The sequence below is a fragment of the Peromyscus leucopus genome, chromosome 3 (assembly GCF_004664715.2).
Source record: "Peromyscus leucopus breed LL Stock chromosome 3, UCI_PerLeu_2.1, whole genome shotgun sequence".
Taxonomy (NCBI): Eukaryota; Metazoa; Chordata; class Mammalia; order Rodentia; family Cricetidae; genus Peromyscus; species Peromyscus leucopus.
Genome location: NC_051065.1, coordinates 120,611,256 through 120,634,498, shown reverse-complemented (window position 1 = coordinate 120,634,498; position 23,243 = coordinate 120,611,256). Strand labels below are relative to the sequence as shown.

Sequence of the window (23,243 nt, the reverse complement as noted above, 5' to 3'; positions counted from 1 at the left end):
GTTTGGAAGCTCTTTACCCTTCATAAGTTACAAAGACTCACTCACATGAAACCAGAAAGGCATCAGAACTCTTAAAATGAGAAATAAAAATTAGACATCAGTCAACAATTCTGACATCTATTTCTTTAGAGACTTTTCAAATAATGTATACTATACCTGAATCCCTACAATTGACACTACAAAACAGAATGTCAGAAATGATTTAGAGACAGAAACCCAAGAAGGTTACATTACATCCAGGACAAAGAATGGCAGCAAGGGTCTGACAATACCCATTCAAGGCTGATAACACAACAATAATGACCCAACAGTGTCAAAATGTGATTGTCTTTGTGAGTCTGCTGCTTGGAAAATTAATCACATTGAAAATATTTCAATGGCACTTAGGAAAACCAACCTAAAATTATATGCTAACAAAACAAATACAGCTTGAGAAGGTTTTTATTTTATTTTATTTTATTTTATTTTTCCAGAAGCCAAAAATCTCTCAGCTTAGCTATTAGTCAACAGTCCTTCGGTGCAAGAATTATCTACCTATAAAAGGGCGGTGGTTGCGCACGCCTTTAATCCTAGCACTCGGGAGGCTGAGGCAGGTGGATCTCTGTGAGTTGGAGGCCAGCCTGAACTACCAAGTGAGTTCTAGGAAAGGCACAAAGCTATATAGAGAAACCCTGTCTTGAAAAACCAAAAAAAAAAAAAAAAAAAAAAAAAAGGGCATTAGCACTGTTTGAAAGGAAGCAGAAAGAGCTTTAGAAGACTTGATGTGGCCATTTCAAGATCAGTAAATATGCACTCACCTCCTGTTATTAGATTCACTTCTCAAATTGGAAACCTCCCAACTTCATATTTTAAATTATAAACATTGCACATTAATGAGGTATATCTCAAAGTTATAAGTTATATGTAGTCATATAAAGCATTTATGGAAATAGGCATTTAAAATTAATGAATTATAACTCATACTGGTAGAGGTGGAAGAAATACAGAGAAAAAAAAACTGCTCTTCATTCATTGTCAGGGTCATGGTTGAGGGTCTAAAATTGTGTATTAGTACATATGCAGTCTTTCAGTATAGCTTTTTCATGACATTAGGGTTTTCAGAAACAACACCCCCAATTACAGACAGATCTGTATATTTAGTGCTAGAATTCATAAAGAGTGTCCTATTGTCGGGATATAAAGGACAGCAAGTAAGAGCTGATGTTCACAGTTAGTGAAAACTTACAGGGACTGACTGTGCATGTTTTCATTGATGATTGTTGTTCTCAAGGAAAAAGGAGGTTTTTTGCTTAGAGTCTTTGGGAAGTGACCTCTGAAATGAAAACTATATCTTTAGCTTAAAAATAGAAGGGTGAGGTGGGGAGATGTGAAAGACCTTCTGCTATTGTCTCCAGGCTTTAGGGCAGTGGTTCTCAACCTTCCTAATGCAGCTACCCTTTAATACAGTTCCTCATGTTGTGGTGACCCCCAATCATGAAATGATTTTTGTGCTACTTCATAACTCTAATTTTTCTACTATTATAAATCATAATGTAAAAATCTGTTTTCTGATAGTCATCCCCATTACCCATCGTGAAAGGGTCCTTCCAAAATGGGTTGTGCCCCACAGGTTGAGAACTACCGCTTTAGGGTAATTTGTCCTGAGCCTACCAGTAAATGGCCTCTCCCTACATAATGTATACAATTTTCAAACCATATTTGAGGGCATATTCCTGCCTTGCTGTGATCTTCTATTCATAGTGAAATTATTTAAAATATTTTGCTAGGGTGGGTAATTGTGAGAAAGGAATGGCATTCTCCAAAGTAATTTTGAATGCTATTGATTTTGGATTTTGGGGGGACAACATTGTGACAGATTCACTGGAGAAAATATGACTAATGTCTACTAAAATAGAAAAGAAATACATAATTGGATACTCCTTCATACTATTAAAGATATAAAATGATGGCTCAAATTGTAGTGGGTAGCCATTCCAGCTTTGGTCTGGAAGTTCCAACCCCCATTGAGGCTTTGGTAACTATCATGCCTACAAGGCGGGGCCAAGAGAGGGCCTGAAGACCTGAGATCTGTATGTGCTGCGCTCTCTTGTTTCCTGGACCCTGGACACTGGAGGTAGACAGAGCAGAGTTCTCCAGAGAATACCACCGGACTGTGCTGCATCTTTCCCAGACCCTGCAACCTACCTATCCCTTCATTTGTAAGTTACACCACTAAATAAATCTCCCTTTTAACTGTGTGGAGTGGCCTTAATAATTTCACCAATACAAATATCAAATCAATCAGAGGATTTGAACCAATCCTGTCAACTTTAAAATGATTTGCCCACCTCTTGTATATGTCAACTTCTTTTTAATAAAATGAAGATGAACAACAGCCATCAAGAGTTCATCTATACAGCTTGGGTTTCCCACCACATTTTCAATAGAAATTATTATATATTGCTTTTTGTCTGTGCTCCTAGGACACAAAAAGCAGAAAACTTGTTCCCGCTGGCCTGTCTCAAGTTGCCAATATTCCCCTTGCTCTCACTGTAACCCTGTCTTTCATAATTCACTTACAGGGCATGGTCTCATACCTCCGTGTTCTCTATCATTTTCAAAGAGAATGGTATACCACACTTAGTTTGCCAGCTCTCTTTAATTTTGGAATCAATCACTGAAATAACTGCTGTCATCATTACATGCTCCTAATTAAGCGCAGTAATTGTTTTTCAACACAAATTCAAAGTTGTTGGCTTAGCTGCAGCAAATGAATTTTTCACAGTAGCCCCATAATCATTCTAATCACTATGGTACAATGATTATTAAACTGTGCATATAGATCAGGAGTTCAGCTCTGGGTTTGGGCTTTGTCCTAATTAATATGCTTAAATAAATGGAGAAATAGTTTTACTTCATTAAAGTAACTGTCAGACATACTTTACTGATAGCATTATTACATATCCAAGCGAATTTTCCTATGATACAAACTAGAAAATGTGTGTTGAATGAATGTTTTATGCATATGAACTAACACATTAGTTCTAGGAGATGTGATGAATTTGAACTAGAATATGATCCTTTTACTAAGGAATATCTTTCACAATTAAGTAGTTGAGATGTGACTGGACAATATGACTGGAAGTTCTATTTGCTGTCCTTTGGTAATGTGCATATCCATGCATGTCTTTGTGTGTGATGTCTAACAAATCTGGTCTCTTTCTTAAGTGCTTCTTACAGGCACCTACATTTGAGCCCAGCCCCAGACCACTGGAGGAAAACACTAAAATCTACATTCTAAGTTTGTTTGCTGCTGCTGCTATTACAGAATACATTGAACCTGTTGCCTCCATGGAAAGAGTCCTCTTGTCTGCTTTTCCATTGCCGTCCTGTCCATCCTCCCATCCTCATGTCTATCCACTATAAAAATTTCACAGTGTATACCAGGCTTGATCACAGGAAGTCTTTAACACAAAGTGGAGAAATGTATGAGGAGACAATGACATCTCCTGAGATTTTACTGACTCTCTTATTTTCTAGGAGAGGCTAACAATGAGTGGGTTGATTCTCTCCTGGTTATAAGTAGTTTATAAATAGATTTGTCAGAAGTCATCACTGGTATTCCCACTTTTTCTGAGAGAAAGTATATGATATACAGAAATAATGTATGTGGTAATCTCTTTTTTCAAAAAGAATGTTTGGGATTAAGTTCTCTGATAGCTGATTTCTCCGTATATTCTAAACTTAGTAATTCTCTCTCACCACTGGCTTTGAGTAGCCCACTCTCTTTTCCCTTTTCAATGCTCCCTTACTCAGTTTTATCACCTCATGCGTTCCTTGGGCTTTGAAACTATACAAGCAATTCTTCCTTGCTTTTGACTTTAATTGTGCAACTGTTTATAACAGCATTTATTTCACTTAATATGATTTAGCTCAAATTTTTCTTAACTACTTCCAAAGATCTACTTTTAAGATTGCTATTTCCTCCCATGGGATTCAGTTTACTATACTGAATTTACAGAACAACAACAAAAATAATATAAACAGTTTTTTATCCTCCACAGAATAACCAATATAACAATTCATTTGGGGAAAAAAGAAAAAAAATAGAATAAATTTGGTGCTATGATCCTGATTAGAACAACAAAACAAAAATTTTAAAGCAACATATTCCCCTGAAGTTTTCTTCTTGTTAAAAAAAAAAATACTATACAGGAAAGGCCACTGTCACTCCAGGAGGAAGTAGTAGTTACTAAAAAGGAAATTGATCCTCCTAGAGTTATTTGTAGTACAGAATTGCCATTACAAAAAATAATTCTTACTTTTAAGTGGGAGGCTCTAATGTACTGTTTCTCATTTTGCTTAAAAATCCCTGTATAACCTTGGACTCTGCAATAATAAAGACATTTTCTCCAGTGTACACTCTACCAAATAATCTATGTTTAATATGGTGATTAGTAAATTGTAAAAAAAAATGTAAGCAGAAATGGCAACATGGATACTAAAATTTTACATTGCACTGCTAGAATATAATTTGCTATATTATCAAGGAAATTGGATCTGAGTCTGATATTTAGGCATTAAAATTTAATTCTTTTCCCATTCCAATGCCTCTTGCCTATGAGTTTCTTATTGTGTAAATAGAGGAATATGTTTAAGCACTGTATAAAGATTAGAAATAAGAAGCTAAAATGTTTTTTTTTTTTTAGTTTTCTAGTTTACAAATATCTGAGGAATATAAGTTATTTAGCACTGTTAGAATTCCTACCTATATTCTTTATTTATGTCTTCATTGTTGCACTAACAAAAAAACTGTCTTTATAACAAAGTAGCTTATACTTTTATACTTACTGAAAAAATATAAACATTTTAAATTCACATTACTTAGGTTATATTTAACAAATTTAAAAGCATATAGGCATTTGGATACCCTCCCTCCAAGAAATCTTACCTATATATTTGATCAACTGAATTAGCTTTTAAATGCCAAAACTATAATTTCAAATATGGTGATCTTAAAAGTATGTATTAATCATATTTTATATGGTTCATTTTAAATTAAGTTAATTTAAGGTTAAATGAAGTAATATCCTTTTCTAAAATTTTCTACTTTATGTGTAAGGGTGGTTGTCCTACATGTATGTCTGTAAACCCTGTACTTGCAGTGTGAGCAGAGGCCAGAAATAGTGTTAGATCTCTTGAAACTGGAGTTAGAGACTGTTGTGAGCACTGTGTGGATGCTGCATATCAAACCCTGGTCCTTTGCCAGAGCAGCAAATACTCTCCAGGGCTGAGCCATCTCACCAGCCTTAAAACAATTTTGCTTTTCTTTTAGCAGAAAAAAAAAACCCAATTTGAGTAAAACAATTAGTAAAGTGATTGGTCTTTCTCAATCAATTGACTTGAATTGGGTTAAGAATTTATTAAGAAAAAGATTTAGCTTTTAAACTCTTTAGTTATTGATATAAGATAAGAAATTTATTCTACAAAATATAAGCTAAATAAGAGATAATATACAGATGGCTTTGGTTTTGTCAGTTTAAATATGTGGCGCATTCCTCTAGTAATCATATATAGATGGAGGCTGTATTTTATTACAGTGTACAAAGCCAACCCAGTTTGCTAAAATTGACTTAATTGTTGCTTTTTCTGTATGTCAATTCAATTTCATGTCTAAAAATTAAAAGTTTGAGAAAATGCTTTTAAAATTCAAATCACCAACTGACCAACTGTCACTCTGATGTTTATTAGTTTTCTTCTTCTATTCACATTGCACATAGCTCTTACCAACAAAACATTTCATTTAAAAATACAACTTATATACATACATTTATAGATCTTTGAGTTCTACCCACACTGCAACTGTTTAAATAAGACAAAAAAAAAATCTATCCTTCCTCTCAAGCTACCCTTTATTTTATTTCTTTGTAGTGATTGGAAAACTGAAGGATGTCTGAGCAGAAAACTATTTTTTGAATGCTTTTGTTAAAAGTTTAATTTAAGCCACTATATTGTATGTTACAAAGATCCCAGGGAAGACTCCAAATACTTCTCATATGTTCTCTTTAGGTAGACAAATGTGAGAAAAGATAGAATAATTTGAAATAACATACTAATGAAGGCTTTGAAAATAATATTCTGTATGAGCAACAAACATGTTTTCCCTGTAATAAAGATCCTCTCTTGGCCTTAGAATGCACAAAATTGCTTTCAACAGAGTTTTTTCTACAATTAATATTTTTTGGCACAATGAGAGCTGTTGGAAAGTTTCAGAATTTGATCTCATGAAATAAGTTGAAGATTTTTCTTTGATTATTTGTTTACAGAAGGGCATTTTCATAGCTATTGTATAATGGGAAACTGAGGCAGCACCCTTAAACTGAAGTAGATGTATACTGAATGCAAAATAAGCTAGAACTTTTTCGAGTTGTGAAGCAAAATCGTTCTTTCTCTTGCCAATTTCTACCTTCCTGTGCTTCTTCCTTCTTTTATTTCTATGTTGTCTTTGCTTTCTTTCTCAGTTCTAAGTACATATGACTCTGCTTTCCGTTAATCTCAAGGAATAAGCAACAGATATATAGTAGTGTTTACTTGGAATTCAGCATGAAGGAATGCACTGGGGTTCGGAATGTGTATATATGCTTATATGATTTGTGTAGACAAAGCTGAATAGCAGTGGAAAAACACCTTGAGGTCTACTCTGAATATGTAACATGTTTCTGAGAATCCTTATTGTGTGTCACTTTTACAGCAACCACAAAGAGGACAACGGTGGTACCAAGAAGTACAGTTTTACCTGTAGTGGGGTGAAGGGTAACCATTTGCAGTACAAGTCAGAATGATTTCAGATCTGGATAAATCCAAAGGAAAAATGACATCTTGTGGCTCCTGGATAAAAACTGGACGGCTGAAACGACCCCCACCTGGAAATAGAAAAGAGAATATCCACTGAGATATTTGCCTCTGGTTGATAGCATACCTATATTAAATCTCATCTCTGTACAAATTAGAAAATGTTATGTTAAGGCCGGGCGGTGGTGGCGCACGCCTTTAATCCCAGCACTCAGGCGACAGAGCCAGGTGGATCTCTGTGAGTTCGAGGTCAGCCTAGTCTACGGAGCGAGATCCAGAAAAGGCACAAAGCTACACAAAGAAACCCTGTCTCAAAAAAACAAAAAAAAAGGAAGAAAGAAAAGAAAATGTTATGTTACAAGCTGGACCATAGAGAAAATTCTTCAAGAATGATAAGAATATTGATTTTTTTTTCTGTCCTGATGAGATAGCTCAGCAAGTAAATATATAAACTTCACAAGGTTGATGATCAAGTGTCAGTCCCAGAACCCATGTGAAAGTCAAATGCAATACAAGCTCGACCAGCTTGTGCTGCTGCAGCACGAGAAACAATAGACTGCCTTGTCAAGAAGGGAAGCAGGAACAAACTCCTGAAAGTTGTCCTCTGCCCTTTGTACTCCAACATGTATAATCAATAAAAATGAATGCAATAAAGTCTTTTTTAAATGATAGTTTTCTGAACTGTGCAGATTAATTTTGTGAACTGAGCCCTTTTCGTGGCAAATTTAGTAGTTTTTACTTCCTATAAACAAAGAATACTCTACACCATCACAATTAAAACAACAGAATTAAGTAATTAACATGACTTACTCATCTAATCCTTTACTCCATTTAAGCATTTCTTTTCAAGTAAAACCTTTTTAAATCAAAGCTGAGAATCTGAATTTATTCAATTGTTGTCTTTTCTTTCTCCATGTAATCAGTATCAGTCAGTCCAGTGCATCTCATTCTAGCTCACTGCTGCCCTTATTCTTCCCTGCATCAGTCCATTTATTACCCCTCAGGGGCTACAGCATCCGGTGGTACTGGGCTTCTAGAATCCTTGCTCTCACATTTAATGTGGCTGGGTGTTTTCCTTATTCAGGCCTAAATCAGTGCAATGGACAGAAATACTGTGTGGGAAAGTCAAGGAGGAAAGGCAGAAGAAGAACCAACGTACAGGGTAGAAGACTGCATTTGTTTTTATATGAAAATACACACTATGAAGCATAAACTTGGCATTAGGACTTATTAATAGGATGTTCAGTCCATACATGTAGTGCCAGAGAATCAAAATCCTACCATTTAAGGCAAATTTCTCAATGGGGAAAGACAGCAGAACCAGTGTGTAAAAGCACACAACCTAGAATCACAACAGCCTTATCAGGTATGAGCAACATCCATGATTTGGTTAGTTATGATTATCTTGAAATTTAATGTGATTCTTCTTATAAATTGTGTCATATCTTGCTGGTTACAAGCAAATGGAGAGTCAAGGACCTATGGTATTATTTACCGCCACCAACATCATCACTGTTGCCATTATTATTATTTTTATATGAAGAAATTGAAGTCTAGAAAGTTGGATCTCTTTTGCAAATCTCTATCTACTTTAAGAGAAGATATAAAAATAAAGAAACATTCGTATTCTTTCTTTATGATCCACTTACCTATTATTCTTCCATCAAACATCTAAAATATTTCCACCAAAGTAAAATAATTTTTCAATAGAGATTTAAGCTTTAATTTCAGTATATTCAGCTTTGGCATAGTAGTATAGACAATTATAAGCTTCAATTTGAACAGTTATCAATTATACAATGCTAGATAAATTGCCTAATAATGTCAGAGAGATACAATATAGATATTATATCCCAAGACTGTTGCAAAGGCTAATTTAGAAAGAAGGGACTGAAGGTCTTATACTCTTAGACCTTAGGCAAGACATGACAAAATGCAAACAACATCAAACATACAAAATAAAACAACAACAATAACAAAAATTCACAGATAATAATAATAACAACACTAAGAAACCTTGCTAAATAAGACAATATAGCTGTGGTCACAAAATTGAAAGTTCTCCAATGCTTAATCTTGCCCCCAATCATGAGATTTACCGATGAAATAATATCACGAGAAACTTTTTACAATGTTCAAATTTGGAGGTAACCAGATCTGATGCACATGGATTGTATGTTCCTGTAACAAACCTCTTTTTACACAACATTTTTGAAATGGGTGGCTAGCAGATTATGAAGCTGACTCCATATTTTTTTTTTTCAGATTCAGGCCTGAACACTCCTGCCACATCGGCAGGGCCCAGTAGGAAAGTGTAAACTCTCCCAGTGATGTATATTTATGTTTTTTTCCAAGGCTAATCTTAATGCAGGTCATCTTAGCTAAAAAATCTTAGCAATTTGTAAAACAAAACAAAACAAACAAACAAAAAAGACTAAGTTTCTTCCAACTCCATGATCCATGATTCTCCAAGACTACAAAATGTGAGTTTTCACAACATATCCCAACTCTAAACAGGTGTCACAAAGGAATAAATTAGGCAGGTCTCAGATAAGATAGCTAAGAAATTGAGAAATATGCTTCCTGTTAAGTGATGGGGAAGTATATTTTATAAAGATTGCAAGCATGAACAATATGAGAAGATGGACTGAGAAAAATCAATAGGGACTGTAATTGGACTGGGAAAAAGTAACTAATTAATGAATTAACTAATTAAAATTAAAAAGAAAAGATCTTATCAATACCTTGGCCTAACCATAAACTCAGTGATTCTGCCTCAGCTTCCCACATACTGGGATCACAGGTGTGCACAAATACATAGGAAAAATGATAACAATACATATAACATGCTGTCAGTACACAGAAATTCCCCAATCTAGAGCAACATGCTTCAGGAAAGCCATCAAATGTTTCAAAGTTTTACACATATATAAATAGAAATGTTTCAAAAAAAAAAAACAACATTGTAAAGATGGAAATGCATGGACAGTAGACCCAGGTGAATTTGCTAGATATAAAAGTAAGGTACAGATTATAAACCAAACAGCATCATTAGAGTAATAACACTATGATTGGAATAGGCATGCAAAAAAAAAAACCAGACATCACTGAAAGATAAATTACCTAAATAAGCTAAAAACCTGCAAATAATGTTTTAAAAGCACTGATAATAAAGAAATTAAATTGGTAGGAAACAGAAAGATCATCCAAGCCCACATAATGGTTTCATGTCACTACATTAGAAATAAGACAGAGATACCAGAAAAAAAAATGATGAAGAGAACCTTGTTTTCAGTGGAAAAAATACTCCAAACTCCCAGATCATTTGAGAGAAAGGACACTCTACACCAATGGATGTACAGGCTAGGGGACTGATTTTCAAACTGAAGCATTTGTAAGACCAGGTTTAAATCTTAGCTCATCTAAGAGCAAAAGAAAAGACAGTATTAACACTAGGTTAACAATGAGTATTCTCTGCAGAAAACCAAGTAGAAATGTCTACAGATGTCAAATAAACAGATGCTGTGATCTTGTCATTCACCAAAGTGTATTTTCAACATAATGGTGTCAAACAGCCTGTTCCCAATGTGACAAATTAATACAGAAGTATTTGGATCTATTTTTCTTAAGGAAAATTCTTAAAGATGAAATGTAAGGTATGTATACTCTGTGGTGCATGCCTGTGATCACGGTACACAGGAAGCTGAAGCAGAAACACTGAGTTCGTGGTTAGGAACCAGCTATTGATAAGATCTTTTCTTTTTACTTTTTAATTAGTTAATTCATTAATTAGTTACTTTTTCCCAGTCCAATTACAATTCCCCTTCCTCACTCCTTTCCTCTAAGTCCTCTCTCCCCAACCTCCCTATGCCTATTCCTATTCCTCCACCTACTCTTCCTCTTTTATCTTCAGAAAAAGGGAGGTCTTCCGTGTATATCAGACAGACATGGACTATCAAGTTGAAGTGAGACTAGGAACCTCCTCTCCTGTTAAGAATGGAAAAAAGGGGTCCCAGCAGGAGAAAAGGGTCCCACAAGCAAGTAACAGTCAGAAACATCCCCTGCTCCCACTGTTAGGAGTCCCACAAGGAACTAAGCTAGACAACAGTAACATATGTGCAGAGGGCCTAGGTCAGTTCCATACAAGGGTTCTAGTTGGCAGTTCAGTCTCTGTGAATCTCTATGTACCCAGTTAGTTAGTTTTGTAGGGTTATTTTGTGGTGTCCTTGACCCCAATGGCTCCCTCAATCCTTTCTCCCCACTTCCACAGGATTCCCTAAGTTCTGCCTATTCCTTGGTTATAACCTAAGTCTCTGGATTGTCTAGCTCCCCGGGTATGGGACTTCCAGAAAGTATCAGGGGTAGTTTCCCTATCATGGTATGGGTCTCAAGCTGTACCAGTCATTGGTCAGTTATTCCCTAGATGCCCTTCTATTAAAAAAATGGATAAAGAAAATGTGGTGCATTTACACAATAGAATATCACTCAGCTGTTAAAAAATAACAACATGATATTTGCCAGGAAATTGATGAAGCTAGAAAAGGTCATCCTGAGTGAGGTAACCCAGACCAAGAAAGACAAACAGGGTATGTACTCACTTATAAGTGAGTATTAATCATAAAGTAAAGGATAACCATGCTACAAACCACAGATCCAAAGAAACCAAGTAACAAAGAAGGCTCAGCAGGGGAGGGGGCATATGGCTCTCACTGTGAAGGGGAATTAGAATAGCTATCACAGGTGAATAGGGGGCAGGGTCTGGATGGGAATACATGCATGGGAACAGGAGGGATCAGGTTGGGAGAAGATGAAGGAAGAGAGTACTGGGAGAGAAAAATGGAATAAGGGGCATCCCTGGGATGAGCTAGAAACCTAATTGCTATGGGATGTTCTGTTTGTTAAATCTGTTGCTCTGAATGGTTAACAAATAAAACACTGATTGGACAGTAGCCAGGCAGGAAGTATAGGCCGGACAAGGAGAGAGAATTCTGGGAAGTGGAAGGCTGAGGCAGAGAGACATTGTGGTGATATTGTGTTCCCCAAAATATTGTGTACCCTAATAAACTTATCTGGGGTCAGAGAACAGAACAGCCACTAAATATAGAGGCCAGAAAATGGTGGCACACACACCTTTAATCTTAGCATTCCAAAGGCAGAGATCCTTCTGGATCTCTGTGAGTTCAAGGTCACACTGGAAACAGCCTGGCATGGTGACTCACACCTTTAATCCCAGGAAGGATGGCTGGAAGCAGAAAGGTATATAAGGCATGAGGACCAGGAACTAGGCTGGTTAAGCTTGTAGGCTTTGAGCAGCACAGTTCAGCTGAGAGGTATCCAGTCTGAGGAAACAGGATCACCTGAAGAATTGGCAAGGTAAGGAAACTGTGGCTTGTTCTGTTTCTCTGATCTTCAAGCATTCATCCCAATACCTGGCTCCAGGCTTTTTTTTTTTTTAATTAATAAGACCTGTTAAGTGTGGTGATATTCTAATTGTACTGAAATGTGATTTTGATTGTATGTTAATAAATAAAGTTACCTGGGGGTCAGAGCTATTAGAGCCATAGCAAGAGTGTGGCGGTGGTGGCACACACCTTTAATCCCATAGATCTCTGTGTGTTCAGGGATACAGTCAGCATTGGAGACATATGCCTTTAAGACCTGGGGGGCTGTACATACAGACAGTGACAAGGTAGTCATGTGTTTGGGTTTACAACCAATGAGAAGGCAGAAAAAATACTATAAAAAGATGGACAGACAGGATATAGCTCTCTTTCGGGAAGCTGGAACCATGGCAGGAGAAAGGGTGAGATTTTAGCTCTGAGCTCTGACCTCTTGGCTTTCTCTTTTACATTGGTTCTGTGTTTCTTATTTAATAAGACGGTTGATTACATCTACATCTGGCGCCCAACGTTACAAGAATCCATTAAAAACCGCTTGGCTTGGCGGCAGGTCCGCTTACCCACAAGGGTGGCAGGCCGGGCGATTGGCTCCCTAGTCCGAGCGGCGACTTCCTAGCCCGGGCCTAGGTCTGCTTGGCCTCAGGCTGGACTAACTGTGAGCTGCTTGCTTAAAGCCTGCTTGCTTAAAGCCAGTGCTACAAACAACTCAGACCTGCCCTGCCTAACAGGGCCCTGCCTGTAAAGCCAATGCATGTAGTTGGAGCTTAAGGAAGCCAGAGCCAAGCCTTGACTTGGCTCAAGAGGGAACACATGGCTGGATTTAAGATTTAGCCGGCTACACTTTCTTTTGCGTTCTCTCTCTCTCTTTCCTTTCTCTCTCTCTCTCTCCCTCTCTCTCTCTCTCTCTCTCTCTCTCTCTCTCTCTCTCTCTCTCTCTCTCTTTCTGGATTTACACCTCGGACACTAGGTGACTGTTTTGAAAATCCCCTCGGATTTCTACTGTTCTACGCAGATTTGGCATTCTCCTACTGGAATATTAATGCAGAGGGAAGATATTATATTGGAATGGATATTTTTACCAAATAAAACAAATAAAAAATTAAAAACTTATGTGGAAAAAATCTCTGACTTGATTTGCAAAGGAAAATTGAGACTTTGTCAATTAGCAGGAATAGACCCAGCAGAAATTGTCGTACCATTAACTAAGGAGGACATTGAAAAATTATGGACAGAAAGTGAACCTTGGCAAAGAGTTTGCAGTAATTTTTTGGGAGAAATTAACAGCAAATATCCCAAAAGTGATAGAATTGGTCTTATAAAGAGAGCTGATTGGATCTTGCCTCGAATTGTATGGCAAAAACCCATATCTGGAGTTCATACATTTTATACAGATGCCAACAAACAAGGAAAGGCAGGTTACAAATCAGAAAATTTAAGTAAAGTGGTTCAAAGTCCTTATAATTCAGTTCAAAAATCAGAATTGTATGCTATTCTGTTGGTATTAATGGATTTTTCAGAACCTCTCAACATAGTAACTGACTCTCAGTATGCTGAAAGAGTGGTATTACATATTGAGACTGCAGAATTTATCCCTGATGCTTCAGAATTAACTTCACTATTTATTCAATTACAAGATACAATCAGGAAAAGGAATCATCCTTTATATATAACTCACATTCGATCCCATACTGGTCTGCCAGGCCCTCTAGCACAAGGCAATGATGAGATTGATAAATTATTGATAGGAAATGTGCTGGAGGCCTCAGAATTTCATAAAAACATCATGTCAATAGTAAAGGTTTAAAAAAGGATTTTTCCATAACCTGGCAACAAGCCAAAGAAATAGTAAAGAAATGTCCTACTTGTTCCTTCTACAATCAAACGCCATTACCAGCAGGATGTAACCCAAAGGGTAATCAGATAAATGAAATCTGGCAGATGGACATGTTTCACTTTGCAGAATTTGGAAAATTGAAATATGTACACCACACCATCGATACTTATTCAGGATTTCAATGGGCAACTGCTTTGAGTTCTGAAAAAGCTGATTCTGTAATCACTCATTTGCTAGAAGTTATGGCCATCATGGGTATACCTGCACAAATCAAAACTGACAATGCTCCATCATATGTCTCTGTTAAAATAAAAAAGTTTTTTGCTTATTACAATATAAAGCATATTACAGGAATACCGCATAATCCTACAGGTCAAGCAGTTATAGAAAGATCAAACAGAACTCTAAAGGATATGCTAAATAAACAGAAAGGGGTAACAAAAACCCCCAGAAATAGACTGCATAATGCTCTTCTAACTTTGAATTTTCTGAATGCCAATGAGAAAGGAACAACAGCGGCAGAGAGACATTGGATAATAGAAAAAACTACAGAATTAAATCAGCCTATATACTTTAAGGATGTGCTGACCTCAGAATAGAAACCAGGTTATGTATTACATTGGGGACAAGGTTTTGCTTTTGTTTCTACAGGAGATGATAAGCTGTGGGTACCATCAAAATTGATAAAGGTTCTATTTGAACAAGAGAGACCTCTTAATTAGAGGAGGTGATAATTCATCCACCAGCATGAGCATCCAATTTAATCTAACTTGTACCAGTAACACATGCCTTTTCATTTAATCAGATAATAACTTGCCAAAAAGGAACATCCCCAAAATTAGTCGTGGGGAAAGGTTTCTGTTTTTGTCTTTTAGGAGAATGAAGGTTAAGGAATCTGAAGAACACTGGACAAATGAGACTACTAAAGAAAAGTGACAAATCATCTATCCCAAGAAACAGAGTGAAACAGCGTATGGGTATATATTATCTAAAAAATTTTTATGTCTTCCTAAATGTTTGTTTCTGCTTTTCTCCAAAGATTTAACACTATTGGTTTTCTAATAGTCCCAATTCAATTAAAATTTAAAGCTGACTTTGGAGTTGGAGAATGGCTCTCTCCTTCTTTAAACTGAAGCATGTTGTTAAAAGGAAAATGCAAACTCCCTGTATCATGCCAGAATAAAAGAGCAATCTTCTGCTATGGTACAGGACAAAAGCCAAATTAATTAAGGGACTATTCTATTACTAATCTCAACTCTTTAATTCTATTCTGATTCTTTAAACTTTTCTTAAAGTATGAATTTTATATCAAAATTTACAAGATTAACATATATAGATATATAGATATATATACATTTTAAACTTTGTTAAGATATGAATGGTCATATAGAGTACTAACTAATTCTAGAAAAAAGGCTTCAATTAGCTGCATATATATGTCTTTGTGTTCGAGTCTTTTATCAGTTTTCTGCAGGAAATCACGGCCAGGCCTAACATCAGCTGAAGTCTCCAGAAAGAAGATGGGGCCCCACAACAACAACAATCCCACGTGGACAATAATAATATCATTAAGCTGACAAACATCTTCCACAGATCAGCTTTGAACTACAAGGTGCTCAGAGCAATTTTGAGATGACTAGCTGAGATGATCCAGTCTCAAAGACTACTTGAATAAGAACTTGAGATAAACCCTGAACTTTGGCATTATACACAGACTGGATAATGAAGGATATAGTTACCTTTCCTAGAATTTGACAATTAACCTAAAATTTTTCTTTCAGGATAAAGAAAACTTTGCCCATACCCAGCAGGAAGCCATTTTAAGAATACGACGACCACATTCCCAAAGAGGTGGTGTGGGGCTGGTGGTTTTTGGTCTTTTTAATGGGTTTTGGGTCTGGGATAATTTTCAATGTTTAGGGGGGTTGGTTACAAGTTGTTGTCAAGGGTTAGGAAAAAGGCTAAGCAAAGGAGATTAGATTTAAGGTTCTTATTTAAACAAAAAAAAAAGGAAGGAAAAGAAAGGAAGAAAAGAAAAAGACAATTACTAGTTTTAAATACTTTACATTGAATTGGATTGTTTTATATTGTATACAAATTTGAAACTGATATTGTTAGAAAATGCTATATGTATATTTCTAATTGTATTCATACCATTCATTTTTCAATGCAAAAATCATACAATGCAATTTTCTGATCCTTGAATGTTATTATTACCAACTATTATGATATAAAGAAATGAAAGTTAGTAGTTAGACATTACAATAGAACTTGTAGTCATATTAGATATGTTTTAAAAATTGAGCAGAGATGTTTTAGACAGGTCACCTTCAAACCCTTAAGAGATCTATAGAATATGGCATTTAAAATGTTTTAATAACTTAGAAAATTTTTCTTTTTTGAGACATGTCGGCTCCTGGCAGTACCAATCTACTTCAGAGAAAATATGGGCATTGAAGAAACTGTATACGGAGTCCACTTTCATTGTGGCAAAAGTTAGCCACCGGACAACAAAGTATCCTCAAATCAACAGGACAAAATGGACAGACAGAACACGAAACAAAGGACTACTGATTCTTGTCAAAACAAGTGTGGTTATGGCTTTATCAAAAGTCATCTTCTGAGGCCAGGACAATATGGCCCCATCCCTGAAGAGGCCTTCACAATCCGGAAAAGGTACAGTGCCCTTTTCTTGGAAGGCAGCTTAACAGGCAGAGGGCCGATGGCTTCTGTTGTGCAATGGAACAGCATCTGAAAGCTCACGCCTCTCGATAGTAGACTGGCATTTAATAGAGGGATGTGGAGAAGAAGGGGATGCTGAGATGAAGCCATATATACACAGCCAAGAAGAATGGACAACTGAATTAAAAAACTGTCAACAATTTCCAGATTTTAAAATCCTGAATCATGACAGGACACTAGTGGAATTCAGGTGTTTCTGGTACATGGACTGCTCTCACCCAATGTGAGGTTGAACTGTTGACCTTGTGTACATCCTACTTCACAAATGAGTCTGTCAGATACACTAAGCCTATAGGCTGAATATGATGCCCCAACACTGTGGAGAAACCTCAGGTGACGACTGCCCAGGCAGCTGGCTGTTTCTGTCAACTCACAAATTTTTTGGAAGTTGCTTGCATGCACTTCCTGTTTTTATTTTTGTTAGCTAATATTATTCCTTTCTTGGGTCGCTGAGGGAGTTGAAGATTAGTTAGTTATGGTTGAAAATTAATTAGGATAGAAAGTGCATTAGATACCTCTTGGATTTACCAAAATAGGATAGATAATGGAATTATTTTCTCTGATTTGTCAAATACCTGTTTAGGTATTTATTACTTGTATATATTGTATATAGTTATTGTACTTTTTTATATAGTTTTTCTTAGTTAGTTATAGCCTTTTGCTTTTTTTTCTTTTTATTAAAATAGAAAAGGGGAAATGTGGTGGTATTCTAATTGTACTGAAATGTGATTTTGATTGTATGTTAATAAATAAAGTTACCCGGGGATCAGAGCTATTAGAGCCATAGCAAGAGTGTGGCGGTGGTGGCACACGCCTTTAATCCCATAGATCTCTGTGTGTTCAGGGATACAGCCAGCATTGGAGACATATGCCTTTAAGACCTGGGGGGCTGTACATACAGACAGTGACGAGGCAGTCACATGTTTGGGTTTACAACCAATGAGAAGGCAGAACAAAATACTATAAAAAAATGGACAGACAGGATATAGCTCTTTTGAGAAGCTGGGACACAGCAGGAGGAAGGGTGAGATTTTAGCTCTGAGCTCTGACCTCTTGGCTTTCTCTTTTACATTGGTTCTGTGTTTCTTATTTAATAAGACGGTTGATTACATCTACAGCTAAGATTTGTTCTATAAGACACTGCCAGCCACTGCCTTGAAAAGCGAGATGTAAGGTACCAGTAAGCCATGAGCTATGTGACAACTTATAGACTAATAGATATGGGTTAATTTAAGATATAAAAACAGCTAGCTAGAAGCCTGAGCCATTAGGCCAAACAGTTTAAATAATATAAGTGTCTGTGTGTTTATGTTATATGTGGGCTGTGGGACTGTGGGGGCTTGGTGGGATCCAGAGGGAAACCACCAGCTACTAATGGTTCCCATTGGTTGGCAAGAGTTTCCACCTAAAACCTGAGAAAGAAGATTCTAAATGGAGCTAAAAACAGCTTTCTAGTTGTCTCTCTCAAGTTAGCGGTAGCCTGCAGGTTTGAGCTACTATGGTGGGTTCCTGGCCTGTGAGCTTGACCAGCAGTATGGCAGGAAGGAGGCATCTCCAATCCACACATTATGCTGCTGCTGTGTGGTGGATTTAGCCTTTACTAGTATGGAAAAAAAAAAGATGTTTCTGGGCTACACGCTGCTTTGATATAAGCATAGAACCACTGTTTCTGAGAGTTGATGGCTCCCAGAGCTGGCGGTAAATGAACCACCTCCATATTGGGAAGCTGAGGTAGACAGAGCCAGCAGCCACAGTGCCATTTCAGTCTTAGAATGCTGCAGTTTAAAGCAATAGGTTCATAATAAGACAGATTCAGATGGAATAGTTTACAATTTATGTAAAATATATGTATGCTTTAAAGAGACAAAAAGGTGATATATACAGTTATATAAAGAAATACATAGTTTAAAAAAAGTTGTTAAAGAGACAGTACAATTAATATAAAAAATAAGCCATGTAGAGTTGGATATTACATAGAGAATCTGGATTGTGACGTCTTTGGGATTCTTTTTTTTTATTATTTTATATTTTACATTACTATTCAGTTCTACATAACAGCCACAGATTCCCTTGTCCTCCCCCTTCCTGCCCCCCTCCCCTTCCCCACAGCCCACCCTCCATTCCCACCTCCTCCAGAGCAAGGCCTCCCCTGAGAACTGAGATCGACCTGATAGACTCAGTCCAGGCAGGTCCAGTTCCCTCCTCCCAGATTGAGCCAAGCGTCCCTGTATAAGTCCCAGGTTTCAAACAGCTAACTCATGCAATGAGCCCAGGACCTGGTACCACTACCTAGATGCCTCCCAAACAGATCAGTCCAATCAACTGTCTCACCTATTCAGAGGGTCTGATCCAGTTGGGGGCCCCTCAGTCTTTGTTTCATAGTTCATGTGTTTCCATTCGTTTGGCTATTTTTCCCTGTGCTTTATCCAACCTTGGTTTCAACAATTCTCGCTCATATAAACCCTCCTCTTTCTCGCTAATTAGACTCCCGGCGCTCCACCTGGGGTCTAGTCATGGATCTCTGCATCCAGATTCCTCAGTCCTTGGATGGGGTTTCTGGCACAACTATTTGGGATTCTTAACTGCAGAAAACATTTGATTGTAAAAGCTGTTGAGTCAAGTCAATATGTATATTTTAAAGATACCTTGATTTCAAAATTTGGATCTAAGGATATGTTGCTTTGAAAAGGAGGTTCTGCTTTTGTTTTCACAGAAAGCTAGAGGCTATGGATTTGTTCCAGATTAAGATACATCAGGTTTGACCAGCTAAGACCCCCTGAAACGTCTCTGACGACACCATGGCCCAGATGATCCAACATTCAGAATGGTTTCAAGGCAACTGTCTCAGATGATTCACCCTCACAGATTATGCCTTAAACCTAAAATTTTCTTTGTGTCACCCATAAGATACAGCACCCCCTCTAGCAGGAAGTAGTAAGAGAATCTATGTCCAAATTCCCAAATATGCCAAGCTGGCTTTGGAGATGGAATTGGCTCACTCCTTTTCTAAACCGAAGCATATTGCTAAAAGAAAAGATTAAGAGATTCTTGTGTCCCAAATCAGAAGAGCCCTGTGGTGTGGGACAGAGAAAAAACAATATTTTTACTTAAAACAAGTTGATTATAAATGCAATCTCCTTCTAAAGAAGAAAGGGATATAGTTTAGATATGGTAGGATGAAAAGGGAGATTAATGAACCTACATTTGAAGAGTAACAACTTGTTTGAAATATTATACATTGCTATAGATTTTAGTTTATTGATACAAGCTTAAAGTTAATTTTGTTATACTGTATATATATTTCTATTCTCATTTGAGGTATTATGTTTATGTAACTCATTTTGATTATAATGGATAATTAAGAAATACAGACTAATAATTAGTCTTCTATGATAGTCAAACTTGTAGCATGTTAGTTAAGTTTTCTAGATATACATAGATATATTTCAGATAGACAGGTAATCTTCAAAGCACTTCAAAGACCTACAGAATATGGCATTTAAAATATTTTTAAAAATTTGGACTTTCTGGACAGTGAGATATGTCTGCTCCTGGCAGCACTGATTTACTTCAGAGAGGAGGATGGGCATTGAAGACACTCCATATGGAGTTTATCTTTGCCTTGGCAAAAATAGCCATTTGGGTAAGAAACTGTTCTTGCCTGGACTGCTTGATCAACTGGACATGCAAGACCCATAGAAAGGTGACCACTGAACTTTGCTTGGCAAAATGGTCCTTCAGGTTCCAGCTTCACAAAGGAAACTTCCAGACATTCTACAGGACACTGAGAAAAGTGATTGAGAGACTCTAGGCCTATGGGCTGAAGACAGATGCCCCAACTTTACAAAAGAACTTTGGATGACTGTCCAGGCTGCCAGCTGTCTCTGTCTCCTCTTGCAAGACTCTCGAAAGTTGCTTGCATCCTTTTCCCATTTCTCAGGTAATATTATATCCTTCTGAGTTCTTTGATGTGGTTGTGGACTAAATAGTTATAATTTTCTTTAGTTATGATAAAAGATAAGTTAGATATGAAACCTTAGACTCAAAAATATAAGATAGATAGAATATCTTCTTTATTTTGCCAAATACAATTAGACATGTTATTATAAATAGACTAGATATTGTAACTGTAATTCTTGCTTGATAATTGTTTTGTTATGTGTAATTTTACTATGTGAAAGTTAAAACCTTCCTTTTTGAAAAAAAAAGAAAAGGGGAAGTGCTGTGGGATGTTCCTTATGTTAAATGTGTTGCTCTGATTAGTTAAGAAATAAAACACTGAATGGCCAGTAGCCAGGCAGGAAGTATAGGCAGGACAAGGAGAGAAAATTCTGGGAAGTGGAAGGTTGAGGCAGAGAGCCACCACCAGCTGCCGCCATGAAAAGCTAGATGTAAGGTACTGATAAGCCAAGAGCCACATGACAACTTATAGACTAATAGATATGGGTTAATTTAAGATACAAGAACAGCTAGCTAGAAGCCTGAGCTATTAGTCCAAACAGTTTAAATAATATAAGAGTCTGTGTGTTTATTTTATAAGTGGGCTGTGGGACTGTGGGGGTGTGGCGGAACCTGGAGAGAAACCACCAGCTATACCTAATGCCATGGAAACTTCCAGGAACTATGAGGGTGACCCTAGCTAAGACTTCTAGCAATGGGGGATATGGAGCCTGAATTGGCCATCTGCTATAATCAGGCAAAACTTCCAGTGATGGGACTTGGACGTAAACTCAACCATATAACCTTGATCTTCAATTTGCCCTGCCTACAAGATGTGTTGGGGTAATGGTGGTGCAGAAATTATGGGAATAGCCAAGCAAAGACTTTTAAAAAAATAAATAGATATAAATAAATAAATAAATAAACAAACAAACAAACAAACAAACAAACAAAAGAGAAGATAAAAAAAAGGGAATTCATTCATTTAAAAATGAAGAAGTAGAGCTTCTCCTCCTTGGGCTTCATATGCCAGCCCATACATCTGGCTCTATTACCAGAGGCTAGACTGGTTCTTGTTACCCCAGAGAAAATATTACTCATCATCTGCTAGCATCCCTTAAATTCTGCCTGTTGTGGAATATTATTTTCACTATGTAAAGATATATTGCATTTGTTTATGCTGCATTTAATGATGTAAAGATATGTTACATTTTTTTGTGCTCCATTTGTTTAATTATGTACAGATGTGTTGCATTTTTTTCACCTTGCCTGCCTAAGGCACCTGATTGGTCTAATATGAAGCTGAATGGCAAATAGATAGGCAGGGGAGGAATAGAAGAGGCTAGGGGGTAGAGAGAATAAGTAGGAGAAGAAATCTAGGCTCCAGAGAGAAGAAGGAGGAGAACAATGGAGAAAAAAAAAAAAGGGGCGTGCCTGCATCCAGAAGCCAGGCAGCCTCCAGCAAGCCTGAAGACAGCAGAAAAGTAAGGTATACAAGAAGAAATAAAGGTAAAAGACCTGAGATGAAATGTAGATGAAGAGAAACAAATTAAAATAAGAGCTAAGATAAGGCTAAACATTTGAAAATAATAATATGTCTTCTTGTCATGATTTGGGAACCAGTTGGTGGCCCAAAAGAAAACCTGTTACATTTGGCAATACAAGGTTGGATCCAGATTTCTACAGAGGGCCTGAAACAGCTGGGAAAAAATGCTGGCACATTAAGTAGAAATAGAATGCTGGGTAGGTACTTCTGCAGCACAGGCACCAGCATCACAGAGCTTGGCAATTGAATACAGTTCCTGGTAAAATACACTTCTAGACCAGACCTCCAGGGTGTAGATCTCCTCTTTCACTAATGGAGAAGGGGGTGGGGCCAGACACCAAAGCAATGTTAGAGGGCCTAGGCCTACCTGCTGAGACTTAGAAGTTTAAAGTTTGCCTCAAGTGGTCAGAAAAGGATAGATATATGGAGTAAAGATTGATTAAGATAAATTAACTTCTACACAGGTTACAGAATGTTTAAAAATGTGCATAGGCTCAAGAAAGAAAAGAAAATGGGTGTAGACAATCATTGGAAAAAATAGCTTAAAAATAATAAAGTCTTTAAAGAAACAGTAAAGTAATATAAAGGGGGAAAGCCATGTAAAGATGAAAAATACATAGGGAGTCTTGATAGTGTATGATGTTGTATTGTCTTTGAATTTTTGGAATGCTGATGAGCAAATGTCAGCTGCTGAGAGACATTTGATTGAAAAAATGGACTGGTGAATTAAACTAAACTAGATATTTTAGGAATGTCTTACTTTTAAATTGGAAGTAATATATATTGCATTGAGGAAAAAGTTACACTTTTGTTTCCACAGGAAATGAAAGGCTGTGTATTCATACAAGGTTGGAGTTCAGGTTCGATGGGGGAGACCTCCTGAAAATCTTGGCTACAGACATAATGAAATAAACCATGAAAAACTACAAGACATGACTTATATTTTACCTGC

The 23,243-nt window shown here is 36.9% G+C and overlaps 1 protein-coding gene across 1 annotated transcript in view; it reads right to left on the bottom strand.

Annotated features, from left to right (window-relative positions):
- The window catches only part of Cntn6 (contactin 6), a 354,660-nt gene that overhangs the window by 189,998 nt on the left and 141,419 nt on the right, over positions 1–23,243 (bottom strand). The window contains 1 exon segment of the mRNA XM_028886665.2: positions 6,776–6,902. Coding sequence (XP_028742498.1) covers positions 6,776–6,902 — 127 coding nt within the window.